The sequence below is a fragment of the Mustela nigripes genome, chromosome X (assembly GCF_022355385.1).
Source record: "Mustela nigripes isolate SB6536 chromosome X, MUSNIG.SB6536, whole genome shotgun sequence".
In the NCBI taxonomy this organism is placed as follows: Eukaryota; Metazoa; Chordata; class Mammalia; order Carnivora; family Mustelidae; genus Mustela; species Mustela nigripes.
The window spans coordinates 82,886,327-82,905,787 of record NC_081575.1 but is presented as its reverse complement, the minus strand read 5'-3'; the positions used below and the strand labels follow the sequence as shown (position 1 = coordinate 82,905,787).

Sequence of the window (19,461 nt, the reverse complement as noted above, 5' to 3'; positions counted from 1 at the left end):
CTGCTCAACAGGGAGCCTGTTTCCTCCTCTCTCTCTGCCTGCCTCTGCCTACTTGTGATCTCTGTGTGTCAAATAAATAAATAAAATCTTTAAAAAAAAGAGAAATATATGGCTGCATAAAAACACATACACATATGTCGAGAGCAGCATTACTCATAAGAGTTAAAAGGTGGATATCACGCCGGCGTACGTCAGTTGACAAAGGGATCAACAAAACACAATACATCTATACAATGGCATATTATTCAGCCATAAAAAGGAATAAAATAATGGACACATGTTACAACAGGTACATGTCCAATGTGCTAGACTTCTTCCCTATCTGTATCTACGTACAAACTAACCCACCTATAGAGACTGGAGACTTCCTACTTTATTCTTCAAGTTATATATAACCTATTACTACCATTATTTATTTTGCTACTCAAATTGTCCCAGATTTGACCAGAGGGAGTTCCTTGAAACATTATGCTATGTGAAAGAAGCCAGACACAAAGATCACAGAATATATGAGTCCATTCATGTGAACTGTCCAGAAGAGTGAAGTCTATAGAGACAGAAAGTGTATGAGTGGTTGCTGGGGTTGGGGGAGGCAGGGAACGGGGGTGGAGGGGTGGGGAGGAGTGAGGGCTGCAGGAAATGGGGCTTCTTTTTGAGGTGATGAAATTGTTGTGAAATGGATTGTGTGAAGCTGTAATTAAGAAAGAAATGAAAAGGAAACCAAGATATTCTCAGGTGAAGGATAATCTGTGGCCAGCAGACCTACCCTAAGTGAATGGCCAATGCAAGTTCTGTGAACAGAAAGGAGGTAATAAGAGAAGGAATCTTGGAGCATCAGGAAGGAAGATAAAATGGAAAAAGTAAAAATACAAGTAAACACAATAAACATTCCTCCTCCTCTCGGGTTTTCTAAATTACATTTGCAGGTCAAAGCAAGACGTTTACCTTGTCTACTGTGGATTTCCATGTATGTAGGGGAAATATTTAAGACAACTGTATTATAATATAATCTGGTAAGGGTAAAGGGATTTAAAGGTCACTGAGTCTTCTATGCTTCATTCTAACTGGTAACATGTCAATGCCAGTGACTTATTTGGTGATGGAATTGTTCTGTACCTGTATTATTGCACAAGAATCAATACATGGGGGTGCCTGGGTAACTCAGTTGGTTGGGCGACTGCCTTCGGCTCAGGTCATGATCCTGGAGTCCCGGGATCGAGTCCCGCATTGGGCTCCCCGCTCAGCAGGGAGTCTGCCTCTCCCCCCGACCTTCCCCCCTCATGCTCTCTCTCCCTCTCTTTCTTCCAAATAAGTAAGTAAGTAAGTAAGTAAGTAAATAAATAAATAAATAAATAAATAAAATCTTTAAAAAGGAAGAATCAGTACATGAATGGCAGAGAACTACACACACACACTGTAGCAATGTCAGTTTCCTGTTTGTGATACTCAGTGATGCAGGATGTAACCACTGGCAGAAACTGCATGAAGGGTTACATAAGACCTCTCTCCATCTTTGCAACTTCCAGTAAATCTATAATTATTTCAAAAATAAAAAGTTTTAACAAGCTACCAATATTATCCTCAGAAGGACTGGAGTAGTGAGCACACCAGAAAATATCAGAATGCATTCATTTCTTTCCTCCCTGCCTACCTACAAACCTATCTACCTATTATATGGGCTGGTGACTTCCTACTTTATTCAGTGGGTTATAATCTATTGCTGTCATTTTTTATTTTGCTACTCAAATTGTCCAATTTGGCCACAGGGCGTTCCCTCCAGGTGGCTCCTGTGTCATTTTGACATGGCCTCATCTTTTAAGCACTCTATTACTTTTCAGTACAATGAGTTCTTTCACGATCATTTTGTACTCTCTGCTCTAAACCTGGAATCAGTCATTTCTCCAAGAAGCTCTGGTTCCCATTAGTGATGAATGACAAGTCAAGGTGTGCTCATTGTGCCTGGCGTGTAATTGTATTTTCAGCAGTCAGAGCGAGGGCTCTTCTTCCTTGGAATGCCTACTAATCAATGTGGAAGAAATGATGGGATTAGAAAAACGTCATTAGGGAAACAGCAGAGTAATTAATTGTTAGAGGCAAGACTTGTCACTGGATGCATGAGAAATAGGATATTTACATAGCCTCAAAGCATCTCCCCACAAAATAGTTATTACACAGGGAAAGACAGTCACGTTACAGAACCTGACAGACACTGTCTCAGTCATAGTGAACAAAGTTAATATTATCAATGAAATCTAAATTGATATTGAATGCCTACTGACACGAAGCACTGAGAAGAACACAGCACTGTTTCTGTGATACTCCTGAGCGAAAAAAGGAATGACCTAAATCTGATTATGAGGAAGCAAGAAACAAATCCAAGTTGAGGGACATTCTTCCAAACGGTCCATGTCCTGAAAGCCAAGGAAAGGCTGAGGCACTCTTCCGGATCCAAGACTAAAAGGACATGCCAAGGAAATGTAATAAATGAACCTGGATTGGATCCTGGGCCAGGGGAAAATGCTATAAAGGCCCTTCTTGTGACAGCTGGGGAAACTGTATATTATACGTTCCAGATTAGATAATTAGGTAATACATGCTATGTTAGCCCCTTATCAATGTGAAATGTCTTCTTTCCGAAAACTGTACTGTGGTTACGGAAGACAATGTCCTTGTTCTTAAGAGATTCGCCTTGAAGTATTTAGGGGTAAATACTAAAAACCGTGTCTGCAAATTCCTCTCGAGCGGTTCAGAAAATAAAGTTTTAAATATAGGTGTGTGTATACACATAGACACGAACTTACAAACACACAGGCATACATCAAGAACGGAATGAAAGCAAATGTGGCAAAATGTTAACGGGTTATTTTGGATGCAGGGGTACATAGTTTTTTGTGCTGTTCCAGTAATTTCTCTTCCATTTTTAAAATTATTTCAGAAGAATCAAAAGTTAAAAACAAAAAACCAAAGCTTTGAAACTCCTCGTGGAAAATTTAGGCCTCGGGGTGGGTGAGGATTTCCTAAAGGACAGAGAATATGCGTTGTTGGGTATCAAAGAAAAAACCTAATGATTTGACTCTTTGGAAGTGAAGAAGCTTTATTTGCCGAAAGCACCTCTGGCCTCTGGGAGCCCAGGTTGGCCTCCCCTTGCTGGCGAATGATCAGGGGCACCAAGCGTGCAGGAACTCACAGTACCTTCTCCAGCACCAGTAGCTTCTGGAGGCAGCAACACAAACTCTGGGCCAAGCCCAGCACTTGGAGCATCGCCCCCGCCCCAACCAAGCCAGCACTCCTGAGCACAGCCCTGAGGGTTGCTGAGAGGAGGACCTTCACTTGAGCCCCCAGGAACACACCCACCTGTACCACCTTCATCACCCAAGGGCAGTCAACGAGGGGGAACCCTGGGGTCAGGCTTGCGGGAAGCTCTCATTCTTCCCGCCCATCCTCTGGAGCAGCTTGCCAGCTACCCCGAGGGCAGAGGGGCAGGTGTGTGGCCAACACGGGGAGGGGGGGCCCTCAGGAGGCGGGACATGCGTGGCTATTCACCAATCAGTGTGCAAGAATGAAAATACTCTCTCATTTGGCACTGTTCAACATTTTAACAACTCCAGTGGCCCAAGCTAGTGGACAAAAGACCATCCTCAGTCAGTCCCTCCCTCCTTGGGAGTCATGAAGGCCCAGGCCCCGTCTGCAGGAAAAGTGTACAAAGCCCATGACAGGCATAAGATAAATATACACAAAGTATACTGCCCACAGATGCCCGTCTTTGCTCCCCTTCCCCACAAAAATAGCAGCTTTGGGAGGGGGATTTTGGCGCCAGAAATCTGGGGAGAAAGTTGCTAACACAGACTAGCCCAGATTTCAGCCTCACCCGCCACCTATGAAAGGGTTTGATTTCCTGTCCCATTTATACCAGGCAGGATGGCACGCCTACCACCACCAGGACCCCTGCAAGGACTTCCTCATCTGAGGTGAGGATCCCCACTCTAGCTCCTTGCGGCTCTCCTGTCTCCCTTCGGGATCATCTGAGCCACACACTACAGGCTCTCATCCCGGGGGCCCTGCTGGGCTGCCAGGACTGACTACTCACTGTCCGTTGTGTTTCCTGGCCCTCAGCTTCCGCCCTTCCCGCAGCCGGCTTAGGTCTCCATACCCCCACTTCTGGACTTGCCTCACTCCTGTCGCTGAACACTTCCACATCCCCTCCTGTGATATGACCCGGCCCTCCAATACCCTGTCCCAGCCTAGCAGAAGGGCTTCCGTGGTGCTTATGGGGCTGGCTGAAAGTGCGCAGCGAGTTCTTGGCTCCCTGGGCCCTCACCAGAGGCCAAAGACCCAGCCTCTGTGTGTGTTTGCCTTTGGCTGGGGTTGCTTTGATCTTCCCGGCTCCCTCTGGCCGTTCCCTGTTCCCTTGGACTGTTCTCATACCCCTCCAGGGCTCCCTCTGGGTTTCCCCTGCTTCCCCTGCCCACTCCTGTCTCTTCTCCCTGCTGCTCCCTCTGCTGGTCCTTATTCCCTCAGCGTCAGTCCTCATCGGACTGCCTTGGTCCCTCTGTTTACTGTTCCCTCTAAATGTTGCTTGCTCCTTCTGAGTGCCCTTTGGTCTCTTTCCGAATCGTCCCTGGGTTCCTCTAACTGTCCCATGCCTCCTGTTTCTTCTTCCTTCTGATGCTCCCTGGTGCCTCTGACTGTCCTGTGTTTCCTCTGACAGTTTTCCCTCTAGCTGACCTTAGTCTGTGGCATCATTCTTCTGATGGCGCCCTAGTCCATCTGGCTGTTCCCTGGTCCTGATGAGCTTTTCTTATTCCTTCTACTTGGCACAGACTGACTGCCCTTTGAGGCCCCTGACTGCTGTCTGGTCCCAGTTCTTCCCTGTGCCTTCAGCAAATCCAGAATGCATTTTTAATATACTCTCACTTGACACTCCTGCATCTGGTTTGGGGAGGTGGCAGGGGGCACTTTGCAGACAGCTGGTCAACCCGGCTCCTAGCCTAGACTCTTGACCACCAAAGTCTACCAGTTCTGGGTGCTCCGCCATGCTTGATTTTGGACTTTCCTTTCTCCATCACTTACATCATGTCTATTTGCTGGCTCTTCTGTTTCCTGGGTAGGGTGACCAACTGTTTCATTTGCCCAGGACTTTCCCTATTTTTGTACTGAAATCCCTGATCCCAGGAAACCCTGTCACCCTATTCCAGGGAACTCTGGCTGTTCCTCAGTCTCTCCCTGGCTTCTGCAACTGGCCCTTAACCCCGGTGCCTGTTACATGGGGCCTCTCGCTGCTAACTGGCCTCAGGAATGCCTACTATGCCTTCCTGCTATTCTCTAGTCCCTCTAGCTGTTCTCTGGTCCATCAAGCTGCTCTCCAACACCAGATAAGCTTTTAATGGCCACTTTGTGGTTTCTAGTCCCCTGGTTAGCCCCGGGGACCTCCAGGAGACACCCTGTGCCCAGTACAGCTTTGCTGTTCCCTCTGGCTGTTCCTGGACCCAGAGACTTCCTTGTTCCGTGTGGCTCCTGATGTCCTCAGCCTGGGAGGCCTTTCCCTGTCTTTCCACCTGTCCCATGGGCCTGTCCCCTCCCCACCCTTCCCCCTGTTTATAGCCTCGGCAGCTGGTCCCTGCTCCTCTGGCTGCTATCCACTCCCTTCCCATTCTTTCCTATTTTTTTCTGTTCCCTGGAGCCTCTACCTTTCCCTATCCCCTTGGATTCTTCCCTAAGCCCTGGTGCCTTGTGAAGCTGCTTGTCCCACAGGCTCTTGCCCAGAATGCCAAACCTATCTACTTTTTTTTAAAAGATTTTTTTAAAAAGATTTTATTTATTTATTTGACAGACAGAGATCACAAGAAGGCAGAGAGGCAGGCAGAGAGAGAGGAGGAAGCAGGCTCCCTGCTGAGCAGAGAGCCCAATGCAGGGGGCTTGATCCCAGGACCCTGGGATCATGACCTGAGCTGAAGGCAGAGGCGTTAACCCACTGAGCCACCCAGGTGCCCCTCTACTTTTTCCATTTTAGCCAAATTTTGTTTTCCCATCCCTCTGGATGGTCTCTGCTCCTCTGGCTGCTATCTACCTTCTGGTCCCTCCTCCTATTTTGCGATCCCTCTTATTGTTCTTGGACCTGCTGGCTTTTCCCTGCTCTCTACTTCTCCAGTCCCCATGACTATTTGTTGGTCTCTCCGCTGCCCCTGGCTTCTGGGCTTCTGTTTCCCGTTTCCTCTGTTCCACTGCACTCTCATCTGTCCCCTGGGTCCCTTGGCTATCCTCCATCTCCAGGGAGAGCACCAGGGTCCCTTCAGCTGTTCCTCATCCCTCTTTCTCTTACTGACCCTTCTGCCTATTTTCCAGGTTCAGCCACTATTTCCTGGTCCCGCTGGCTGTTCCCTACACTCTTATTGGTTCTTTGGCATATCTGCCCATTCCCTGCTTCCTGACGTCTAACGAAAAAAAACAAAAAACCCAACAAATAAATAAGTGAATAAATAACATTCAACAGTGTCTTGGTCATTTCCATCTCTTCTTGAAAAGGGTCAGAGGTCTGTGGTTAGGAAGGAAGGGATGAATGGAGAAATGTACCCTGTAAAGCCCAGAATCTTTCATCTAGAAATTCCCACACACTGGCTGGGCAAGAGGCCACCTGCGGAAAGACTGGGGAGGAGTACTTTGTTGTGGGCCCAAACTGTGGGTCTGTGATTGATAGGATGGAGCCTATACATTTCCCTGGGTGGAAGGAAGGGCACTATGGTTAGGCGGCAATTTGTTTACCATTCGACAACTTCATACCTTTGACCCAAATATAATTTCAGTGATGTGAGCAAAAGATTCAAGTGCAGGAATTTTCCCACAGCAGTGTTGGTCACAACAGAAAATCTGGAACACCCTAAATACACATACAGCGGATTGGTTAAATTAATTCAAGTTTATCCAAAGGACATAATGCTATGTGTTATGCAGACAGGAAGATAAAATATTTAATGCCCAGAAAATCATGTTAAGCTGACAAATGAAAAAGGAGGCAACCAAATACTGTGATTCCATTTTTAAACTTAAGCTACAGGATGTATCCGTGTCTGGTATGCGTGCACAGACACAGTCCTGAACATACACCCACATACATGCACGCATGTGCGTACAAAGGAAAAATGAACTGAAAGGAAATGTAGCTGAATGTTAACAATGGTTAACTTTGGGTGATGCTGGAATTACAAGTAATGTTTCATTCTCTTCTATTTGTTTACCTGTGTTTCTAACATTTTATCGTGGTATAATGAAATTATGAAACAATAAAAATCAAAATAATTTTTTAAAGTTTAATATCCTAGTGACCACGAGACCCTGAGCCTCTGTGACCAGAAGCCTGTCCCAGAAGCCTGTCCAAGAGGTGACAGCACCCACAGGAAGATCTGAAACAAGGAGCTGTTGGGCAGGGTCTGGCTTTCTCATCTCCTTCCCCTGTTTACAGATTCTCAAGGGGAACATTTATTTTTCTTTTTATTTTTTTTAAATTATTTATTTGAGAGAGAAAGAGAAGGAACATAAGTGGGGTGGGGGGTGGAGGGGCAGATGGAGAGGGAGAAGCAGACACAGGGCTCGATCCCAGGACCTGGACATCATGACTTGAGCTAAAGGCAGGCGCCCAACAGACTGAGCCACCCAGATGCTCAAAGGGAAACTGTAGTGGGCAACTTGGTCTTGGCTGTGGTGTGGTGAGGGTGGAGGACCCATTCAGGAGACCTGGTTCCAGTCTAACGCTGTTACTCAAAATCCAAGGGGCCTGGGTAAGTCATGTCCATTCTCGGGCCATTTTACACCTTTGAAAGGAAGAGGAAGAACTAGAAGGACGCTGGATCCTGTTGTTGTCCTATTACCCTGCCATCTTCTCAGTTCCAGAGAAAAGGGGTTTTTCTGCCTTAGATCAGGATAGAGGAGAAATCAGCAAATCCCCTGAGACAAGGGAGAAAGGAGGCTGGGGGAGGGGGACTGATCAGCTGAGCATCTACGGAGAGCCAGTGGAGAGCGCAGGGTCTGTGCTGTGGGTCAGGGGCAGTGTCTTCCTTGCTAGGACCCCGGATGTGGGGTGACCCTCCCCTCCCACCTTCCCTCCATCACATGACCACTGAAACACACAGGGCTCTGGATGTGGGACACCAGCTACGTGGTACTCACACAGCTGGAGGACGGTGACCTGGTATCCTGGAGTCTTGGAATCAGCCACTTCTGTGACCCACCTGCCCCCTCCTTGTGGCCCTGGGGACAAGTCAGGGCTGCCTCCTCACTGGGTGAATTCCAGCCCCTGGAGTCCTCTCCCTCCTCACCTCACACAGGCTGCCATGTCCCTCTGCAGCCAGGACCGAGGACCATTGGGGAGAACTCTGGTTGGCTGGCATGTTCCCGCTGGGCCTCAGCTCTCCGGGCTCTCTTGCCGATGACTCTGCTCTTCCCAGGAGCTCGAAGCCGGGTGGGCAGCCGGGGACCCAATCAGAGCTGCTGGGGTCTGGCCTGGGGGCTCCGCAGAGACTCCAAGAAATGCTGAAAAGCCAGTGTCCACGTGGTCAGTCATTCACCATTCTCCCCACAATTGCCTCCTGGGGGCACCGAGGGGGCAGCTCTCTGTGCTGGATACTGTGAAAATGTTCAGTAAAACCAATACCAAGTGTTAGCATATAATATGAAAAAAAAAATACTCGTAAGACTTAGTATAAAATGAATGAGGGCTTGAATTCCAGATCTTCTAGCTAGAATCTGGGGGAAGTCACTTCAGTCTGAGTTTCTTTATCTTACAGCTGAGGATGAAAACATCTGTTCTCATAGGGTCATTAGAATTAAATGGTATATTAAATACCTCCAAAGCACTCATTCCTACTTGGCACCTGGAACATACTCCATTGATATTAAATATTATTATTATTACAAGGGCAAAGCAGGTACCTCTTTTAATTTTCAAACTCATCCTATGAACTAGGTATTCTAGTAGTATTATTCCCATTTATCATCACATAGAGATGTTCAGAGATATTAACAAAGGGGGAAGGACAGGGACTCAAACCCAGGTATGTCTGGCTCCAAGGTACATTTTCTTAAATACTAAGCCATATGGTATTCTGTACATGGGAGGTCACAAAAAACATTATTTCCATTTCCTGCTGCCCTTAAAGTGCTCTGGCTAGAGGTGATCATGCCACAAGTGCATAAACTGAGCTTCTGGATAATTTGGTGTCTGCTCTGGGCAACTGAGAGAGCCCACCTTCTTCTGCCATATATGAAAACATAAACTCATTGCCTCCCTCCCCCAACTCCCATCCGGGCACTGACAACCAGCATGTCTGTACAGGCTCCTAAATCCGTAACCCACACTGCGTGACAAAATCGTGTCCCAGATGGTATCATCCACTGGTTTTCATAGGTTCCCCCAAATAATCATCAACACAGGCAATACACCCTCAATAGCAAAACCAACTCAATGACTTTTGGAGACCAAACCTGACCTCTTATAGGACCCCATAACTCACAGCCCATATGGAGAATTAGTGACTCCCATAAAATCTTTAGTAATAGTCTATCACATACTAACTCACACAGTCCCGCATTTACCGATATCCACAGGTCTCAATCAATGACTCGTAAAAGGCCACCAGACTGACCCCCCAAAACTTGTAATCCCAGGCTTACAAGCAATCATTTGCCACCTCAGGGTCCAATCAATAACTTTCGTGGGCTAATCAATGGCTTCAGATACATATATCTCCAACTCTTTTTTAAAAAGATTTTATTTATTCTTTTATTTACTTGACCAGAGAGAGAGAGAACAAGCAAGGGGAGTGGGAGACAGAGAGAGAGGGAGAAGCAGACTCCCCACTAAGCAGGGAGTCAGATGCGGGACTTGATCCCAGGACCCTGAGATCATAATCTGAGCTGAAGGCAGACACTTAACCAACTGAGCCACCCAAGCACCCCTATATCTCCAACTCTTATAAAACCTCAAGAATTTCCCAAGACTGTCACTCACTGCCCCATTGTGAATCACATATATAGGCTTTAGATTATCTAATACTATTGGACCCTATCTCATTGATCCTTCCCCAAGGAAATCCCCCCAATCCTTGACTCCCAGAGGAACCAAATCAGCCCCAAACCTGATGTGGCATTGAATTTAGAGGATAAAAAGAAAACCCAAGGGGCGCCTGGGTGGCTCAGTGGGTTAAGCCTCTGCCTTCGGCTCAGGTCATGATCTCAGGGTCCTGGGATAGAGCCCCACATCGGGCTCTCTGCTCAGCGGGGAGCCTGCTTCCCCCTATCTCTTGGCCTACCTGTGATCTCTCTCTGTCATATAAATAAATAAAATCTTTAAAAAAAAAACGAAAAAAAAGAAAGAAAATCTAAAATACTTCCAGGCAGAAACGATGTGTTATTTACAATGGAAAGGGCTCACAATGGCAACTAGACTTATTGTTTGCAATGACAGGAATCATATTAGAAGAAAATATCTACAAATTACTGAGAGAAAGGGGCTGAGATCCTAGAATTTTAAATGAATCCTAGCTTGATACTATTCTTCTGTCAGAGCAAAAGACAAATTTAGACATAAAAACATTTATAACATTAAATGCCACCATTCCTAGCTCAGAAGACCACTCAAAGGAAGAGTCTAAGCAATTATAAGTTGAATAGTTAACAGGAACCTCAAAAACCAGAGGAAAGCAGTCTTGAAAAATGATTCTTGTAATATATAGTTATATCTGAATAAAGAAAAATAATGTAACTAGGCATATGGAATAAGATTACTATTAATTGGAAAATTTACAATAGCCTGGAAAAATCTACTGAGTAAAATGACGAAGAGAAGGCAAATCACGCACCTCTATTCCTAGATCCAAATGTGATTACAACATTACTGGATCTAGTAATAGAGAAAAGACAGACAATTATATTTGTAAGGAAGGTGAAGGCAACTACTAGCAGAAATTGATGTAAGTAATCAAAATCCCAAACTATCAGAATTCCTAGATAATATGAACCCAGAGGGGAATGAGAAATGTGACCAAACCAGCAAAAATAGGAAAAGAGTAGAAATACCAACCAAGTCAAATAAATAGTTAGCATAAAATAATAGAAGGCACGAAATTTAATAGGTTATAAATCAACTAAATTGAATCAGCTGACTCCTGCCATAAAAGACAAAGACAATGGGACTGGTTCACAAAACAAAACACAGGTGCCACATATGTAAAACAAAAAGACAAAGATGTGAAATGAAGCGTTGGACAGAAACATGCCATTGCTGTTTATCATTCTTTCTGTTATAGTTGGTCGCTATGTCTTAGTTAGGAAAACTCAGGGTCATAAAGATGTTCAATGTTTTCTTCTAAATTTGGACTGTTCTTTTACATTTAGATTTATAGCTTTCTTGGGAAGGATTCTGGTGTGTGGTATGTGCTAGGGTCGAGATTCATTTCTTCCAGGGCAGCTGGGGGGCTCAGTCAGTTAGTGTCTGCCTTTGGCTCAGGTCATGATCCTAGGGTCCTAGGGTCCTGGGGTCCTGGGATCAAGCCCCAGATCAGGTCAGGCTCCCTGCTCAGTGGAGAGTCTACTTCTCCTTCCTTTGTCCTCCCCCTGCTTATGCATGCTCTCTGTCAAATAAATAAATAAAATCTTTTTTGAAAAAAATATTCTTTTCTTCCATATGGGTATCAAGGAGATCCAACATGGCTTATTGAAAAGACTGTCCTTTCTCCACTGCTCTGCAGCATTGCTTTGTGACCATCTAGGTAGAGGTCCATTCCTGACTCTGTGTTTTGACTGGTCTACTTGTCTATATGTGGACCACTACTATCATATCTTAATTAATGTGCTTCATATCAAGTTCTGATATCTGGTAGAATAAAAGGATATTAAATTGGACTACACTAAAATGAAAGACCTTGGCTCATCAGAAGACAAAATTAAGAGTGAAAAGGCAAATCCCACAGTGGGAGAAGATGATCGTAATACTGGTATCTGACAAACAATTCATATCTCAAATATATCAAGATTCCTAGAAATCAATAGGAGTAACAGGAAAAACTCAAAGGGAACAGGCACTTCCCAGAGAAGATATGCCAAGTGGCAAATAAGCATAGGAAAAGATACTCAACTTTAGTTATCAAGGATACATAGATTAAACGGCAATCAGATACTTCTTCATAACCACCAGAAATGGCTGAAAATGGAAAAGATGGAAAATAACCAAGAGAGCTGGTGAGGATATGAGTGATGGGAACTCATAAATTGTTTCCGAGGAGCATACAGTAGCACAAACATTTTGTAAAACTGTTTGGTGTTATCTATGAAAGCTGAACACAGGGGCGCCTGGGTGGCTCAGCAGGGTAAGCATCTGCCTTCAGCTCAGGTCCTGGGATCGAGACCCGCCTGGGGCTCCCTGCTCAGTGGGGAGCCTGCTTTTCCCTCTCCTTCTACCCCTCCCCCTGCTCATGTGCTCTCTCTCTCTCAAATAAATAACATCTTAAAAAAGAGAGAGAGAGCTGAACCCAAGTAATAGTCTATGACCCAGCTCTTCCACTCCTAGGAATGTACTCAGGAGAAAGGCGAACATATTTTGATTGAAAGACAAGATGATGTTCAGAGTGGCTTTATTCAAAACTGAAAATTATCCAAATGCCCATCAATATCAGAATGGATAAACAAGTTGTCCTATAATCATACAAGATAGTACTCTACAGTAACAAGAATGAACAGATTACTATGCATGACAGACAAGAATCTCATCTTATGAATATTCCACTGGCCAAAGAAGCCAGACCCAACAGAGCAATGAATCAATACCGTAGGATTATGTTTATATAAATTTCAAAAACACGTAAAACTAATCTATGCTGTTAGAAGTCAGGCTGTTGGTACCCCTTGGGAGGAGGTTAGTGATTGGAAAGGAACACAAGGGGGGTATTTCTTGGGTGTAGCGATGTTCTATTTCTAAATCTAGGTGGTGGTTGTGCATGTTCACGCAGTCTGTTAAAAAATCATCAAGCTAAATGTATAATCTGTGCAGTTTCCTGTATTATGTCATAATTAAATAAAGATTTTTTTAAAAAATATACACCAGGCAAATGTAAGAAAATGAAAGCATACCTAGAAATATAATTACTGAGGAGGAAATTAAATCCAAACTGTTCCGTAGATTAACAATGGGGTTCATTTTTAATAAAATATACAATAAAGAAGTACATAAACTTTTGCATAAATTTTTAGGGCCATTCAGTATGTACAAATAAAACCAGCACAAATGCATGAAACCACATGAAGTCTTCAAAATCATAATTATGGGGATTTCCTCTTCAGAAGATGGAGTAGTTTACCTATTCTTTCTGCTAAATACAACTAATACAACTAAATACAACTAAAAAGTGTGGATATTATACATAAAATATAGGGAGAAGGGTGCCTGAGTGGCTCAGTCAGTTAAGCGTCTGCCTTTGGTTCAGGTCATGATCTGAGGGTCCATGAATCAAGCCCCACATCGGGCTCCCTGCTCAGTGAGGAGTCTGTTTCTCCCTCTGCCTCTCCCACTGGCTTGTTCTCTCTCTCTCTCACTCATACTCTCTCTCTCAGATAAATAAATAAAATCTTTTAAAAAAATATAGGAAGATGTGAAAAGGTGGAGTGAAGAGGCCAGACTGACTAGGGATCCTGGCAGTGAGTTCTCCTGGTTTTCTTTTAGCCTCATCCAGCCTACACTTGGTGCTGGAGAAGCCAGCAACCTAGAACTAGAGGCCAATGGGTACAGACACAAACTGCCCCCAGAAAAGCCTGTTCTCTCTAGTCAAAGGACCAGGAAAGAGGCAGACTACCAAGACAGAAAACTTTTAGACAACAATGGCTCCACTCAGGCCAAACACCACAAAAACACTGGGATCCCACCACCATTACTGACAGCAAAGGGAGAGGGAAAGAGAATCCCAAGCAGACTCCCTGCCGAGTGCAGAGCCCAATACCCGGCTCAGTCATGACCCTGAGACCATGACCCCAGCCAAAATCCAGAGTCCGACGCCCAACTGACTGAGCCACCCAGGCGCCCCATCTGACAAGGATTTTAGAGCAGCCATCATAAACACACTTCATTGGGCAATTAGGAAAAATGCTTAACACAGATGAGACAACAGAATCTCAGCAAAGAAATACAGGCATACCTCATTTTATTGTGCTTCCCAGATATTGAAGTTTTGACAGATTGAAGGTTTATGGCAACTCTGTCAAGCAAGTCTGTCGGCGCCATTTTTCTAAATGCAGCTGCTCTCACTTCATGTCTCTGTGTCACATTTTGGTAATACTTTGTAATATTTCAAACTTTTTCATTATTATTATATTTATTATGGTGACCTGTTGTCAGTGATCTTTGATGTTACCATCATAATCGTTTGGGGGCACCACAAGCCATATCCACATCACTAGTCCCAACAACCTCTTAAACCAAAGCCTAATCCAGATCGAGGACCTAACTCTCTTCAGTTCTCTGAAGGCTGAGAGAGGTGAGGAAACTGCAGAAAAAAAGTCTGAAGCGAGCAGAGATTGGTTTAGGACTTTTTAAAAAAGGTTTTATTTATTCATTTGAGAGAGAGAGAGAACAAGCACAGTGGAAGGCAGAGGGAGAAGTAGGCTCCCCACTGAGCAGGGAGTTGGATGCAGGGGCCAGATTCCAAGACCCTCGGATCATGACCTAAGCCAAAGGCAGACGCTTAATGGACAGAGCCCCATAGGTGCCCTATTGGTTCATGAATTTTAGGGAAAGAAGCGTCTCCATAACATAAAAGTGTAAGGTGAAGCAGCAGGTGCTGGTATGGAAGCTGAAGCTAATTATCCAGAAGATTCAGCTAAGATAATTACTGAAGGTGGTTACGTTAAACAACAAATTTTCAACATAGACGAAACAGCCTTCTATTGGAAGAAGATGCCACTAGGAACAGAAGGAAATGGCTCAACACTTTTCAAGTGCTGAAAGAAAAGAATCATTAGCCTAGAATCCTATACCCATAGAAAATATCCTTCCGGAATCAAAGCACTGTTAAGGCATCTTCAGATGAAGGAAAACTAAGAATTTGTTACCAAGAGACCTACAGGAAGTTCTCTAACCAGAAAGGCAATAATAGAAGTACAAATCTTGGAACACCAGCCAGAAAGAACATGGGAAGAGGGAAAATATAGGTAAATATAATATGCTTTCCTTCTCCTAAGTTTTCTAAATTATGTTTGACGGTTGAAGTGAAAATTCTAACACCATCTAATGTGGTGCTCAATGCAGGTAAAGAAAATATTTAAGACAATTATATTATAAATAGAGGAGGATAAAGGGACATGAGGTAAGTAAGTAAGTAAGGTTTCCACACTTCCCTGGAACTAGTCAAATGATACCAGTGGACTCTGATAAGTTGTGTATATATTACATGAGACACACAATATCAGGTCAAAAAAAGCTATATAAAGAGAACCTCCTGAAAACACTAGATAAGCAAAGCGGCATTCTTTAAAATGTCCAAATATTCCAAAGAGCCCCCCCCCCCAAAAAAAAGAAGAGAGAGAGAAAGAGAGAGAGAAAAAAACAAAAACAGAGAAAACACAAAATACGGGGCACCTGAGTGGCTCAGTGGGTTAAAGCCTCTGCCTTCGGCTCAGGTCATGATCTCAGGGTCCTGGGATCAAGCCCCACATCGGGCTCTCTGCTCGGCAGGGAGCCTGCTTCCTCCTTTCTCTCTGTCTGCCTCTCTGCCTACTTGTGATCCGTCTGTCAGATAAATAAAATAAAATCTTAAAAAAAAAGAAAACACAAAATACAACAGACTTAAACCTTAATGTATAAATAATTACATAAAATGTAAATGGCATAAATGCACCAAATATAGACAGAAATTAGCAGATTCTATTTCAAAAATCATGACCCAGCTATATACTGTCTACAAGAAATGTGCTTCAAACATAATGATACATGTAGGTCAGAAGTAAAAGGATGGAAAAGATGTATCATGGAAACATTGATTAAAAGGAAGCAAGAGTAGATTTATTAATTTTGGATAGCGTAGATTTCAGAGTAACGAAAATTACCAGGGACGGACAGGGACATTACATAATGATAAAAGGGTCAGTCCACCAAGAAGACATAGCAATTTTAAATGTGTATGCACCATGCAATAGAATTGCAAAATATATGAAGAAAATCTTGATAAAACTGAAAGGAGAAATAGGCAAAATCACAATTACAGCTGGAGACTTCATTACCCTTCGTTTAACAACTGAAAGAAAAACTGGACAGAAAATCAGTGAGGTTATAAAAGAATTCATGAACATCATTAGCCAACAGGATCTCAGTGACATTTATAGAACTTTCCACTCAACAGTAACAGAATACACATTCTTTTTAAGTACCCGCAGAAAATATCCTAGACCATGTAACCAATCTCAACAAATGTAAAAGAATTAAAATCAAACACAGTATGTTCTCTGTCCACAGTGGAATGAAACAAGTAATCAAAACAAAGAGGTAACAGGAAAATCCCCAAACACTTAGGAACTAGACAACATGCTTCTAAATAATACACAGCTCAATGAGCAAATCTCTAGGGAAATTAAAAAAAAATACACTGAATAAAAATTAAAATACAACATATCAAAATGTGTAGGATACAGTCTTGGGCATCTCCTCATTTAATTCCCCTTTGACCATATAAGAATGGACCTTGGGGTGCTTGGGTGGCTCAGATGGTTGAGTCTCTGTCTTTGGCTCAGGTCATGATCTCCAGGTCTGGGGATTGAGTTCCACACCCCCATCATGTTGGGCTCCCGGCTCAGTGGGGAGTCTGCTTCTCCCTCTGTCTCTCCCCCCTCCCTTGTACTCTCTCTGTCTCTCTCTCTACCTCTTTCTCAAATAAATTAAAAAAATCTTTAAAAAAATGGACCCTGGGCCTGGAACATAAGACCAAGAGCCCACACAGCCTGTGTTGGGCTACCGCCTTGTGTGGGAATATCTTTCCCTATTTTGAACTCAGTGTGTGCTGTTCTGTTCTACGCAAGTTTGTATGTCAATGGCTCTTCCGCATGCCCTTAGTTTTCAGTATTTCAGACTCCATGGGGGAGTGGGTGGGGTTCTTCCACTGCAATATGAGAGGGGTGTGAATAGTATCTTAGTTTAGTTCAATTTAGATTTCTTTGCTAAGTAATGGAGTGAAGGATCTTTTCCTATGCTTACTTGCCATTTGGCTGCCAGGTGACCCACTAGCTATGAGGAGAGGATGTGTACTAGGATGTCTACTCTAGGCAAGTAAATCATTCAGTGTTTCATTGGACTGTGTTTTCCTTGGTGACTCTGATACCAAGACACAGCAGGCAAAAGTGTTTGGAGTCCTCCCCTGAGATTTGATAACCAATGCACAAGACTCTGCTCCATAGACTACAGCAGTGCTACAAGGAAAATTTATGGCACTAAACATTTATAAGTGAAAGAGAGAAAGCCTCATATCAATAATCTAAACTCTCATCTCAAGAAATTAGAAAAGGAGGGGCACCTGGCTGGCTCAGTCAGTGGAGCATGCGACTCTTGATCTCAGAGTCATAAGTTTGAGCCCCACATTGGGTGTAGAGATTACTTAAAAATAAAATCTTAAAAAAAAAAAGAAATTACAAAGGAACAAAATAAACCCAAAGCTAGCACAAGAAAGGAGACAATGAAGTAGGAGCAGAAATCAATGAAACTGAAAACAGAAAAACAACAGAAAAAAAAACAACACTGAAACAGAGGGCTGGTTTTCCAAAAAGAATAATAAAATTAAACAAACCTTTAGCAATACTGACAAAGAAAAAATCAGAGACACAAATGATTAATATCAAGAATGATACAGGGGATAACACCACAGACCCTGCAGACATCAAAAGAACAATAAAGGAATACAATAATAAATTTGACAACTTAGAGGACATGGACCAATTCCTCAAAAAGTACAAACCACCACAACTCTTCCAATACAGAAGAGTTCATTTGGATAGCCTCATAACTATTAAGGAAAAGCAATTTTCAAGTTAAAAAACAACTCTTGAAATATAAATCTCTAGGCCAAATGGTTTTACTGGAGACTTCAACCAACTTTTCAAGAAGAATTAACACCAATGGCACATTATGTCTCCCAGGAAATAGAAGACGGAATTCTTCCTAATTCATTCCCTAAAGCCTGATACCAAAAGTAGACAAAGAGTACAATAAATATGTCATTGACATGCTCATGTTTTCCTACTAGTTTATATGTAGTTTGCATAGCAAATTTTGCACATTTTGTCATCACCTGTATTTGAAAATAGTATTTTCTTGATGAATAAGTCTATTGCCTAAGCCAAAAAAGTATAAAAAACCTACAGACCAATATCCTTCAAAAGCATGGATGCAAGAATTCTTTTTTTTTTTTTAAAGATTTCATTTATTTATTGGAGAGAGAGAGGGTGAGAGAGAGAGCATGAGAGGGGAGAGGGTCCGAGGGAGAAGCAGACTCCCCGCTGAGCAGGGAGCCTGATGTGGGGCTCAAACTGGGGACTCCAGGATCATGACCCAAGCTGAAGGCAGTCATTTAACCAACTGAGCCACCCAGGCACCCCATAGATGCAAGAATTCTTAACAAAATATTAGCAAATGTAAGAAGAAAGAAGAAAAAAATCACATGATCATATCGACTGATGCAGAAAAAGTTTTTGACAAAATCTGACACCCATTCATGATTTTAAAAAACCAACCTCTTAGAAAACCTGGAATAAAGGTTAACTTTGCCAACTTGCTAAAAATAAGATCTACCAAAAAAACTATAACTAACATCATACTTAATAGTGAGAGACTGAATGAATGTTTGCCCCCTAATATCAGGAACAACACAAGGATGTCAACTCTCACCACTCTTATTCAATACAGTAATGAAAATTCTTGCCAGTACAATGAGGCAAGAAAAAAGAACAAAAGGCATAGAAATTGAAGAGGAAGAAATAAAACTGACCCTACTTGCAGGTAACATGATGGTCCAGATAAAAAATCCCTAGGACCCTACACAAAAACTTCTAGAAGAAGGGGATCCTGGGTGGCTCAGTAGATTAAACGTTTGCCTTCAGCTCAGGTCATGATCCCTGATCCCACAGAAGGGATCACATGGAAGTCTTGAGTGAAATGGAATCAGGGTCCTGGGATGGAGCCTCATATGGGACACTCAGCAGGGACTCTGCTTTCTCTCTCCCTCTGTCCCTCCCCCCACCCATGCTCACTCCTGCTCTCTCAAATAAATAAATAGGGGTTATGGACATTGGGGAGGGTATGTGCTTTGGTGAGTGCTGTGAAGTGTGTAAACCTGGTGATTCACAGACCTGTACCCCTGGGGATAAAAATATATGTTTATATAAAAAATAAAAAATTAAAAAATTATTTAAAAAATAAATAAATAAAATCTTCAAAAAAATCTT

The 19,461-nt window shown here is 43.2% G+C and overlaps 1 protein-coding gene across 4 annotated transcripts in view; it reads right to left on the bottom strand.

Moving 5' to 3' along the window:
* ZNF41 (zinc finger protein 41) overlaps positions 1 to 19,461 on the bottom strand; it is a 44,056-nt gene that overhangs the window by 16,490 nt on the left and 8,105 nt on the right. For 2 of the 4 annotated variants that reach the window (XM_059384622.1, XM_059384623.1), the window contains exon 2: positions 8,310 to 8,616. In XM_059384622.1, coding sequence (XP_059240605.1) covers positions 8,310 to 8,381 — 72 coding nt within the window. In that variant the 5' untranslated portion in view covers positions 8,382 to 8,616. Of the gene's footprint in view, positions 1 to 6,950; positions 7,806 to 8,309; positions 8,617 to 15,613; positions 15,761 to 19,461 lie in introns of those variants that run through there. The other 2 variants (XM_059384624.1, XR_009401186.1) reach the window with 2 other exon arrangements.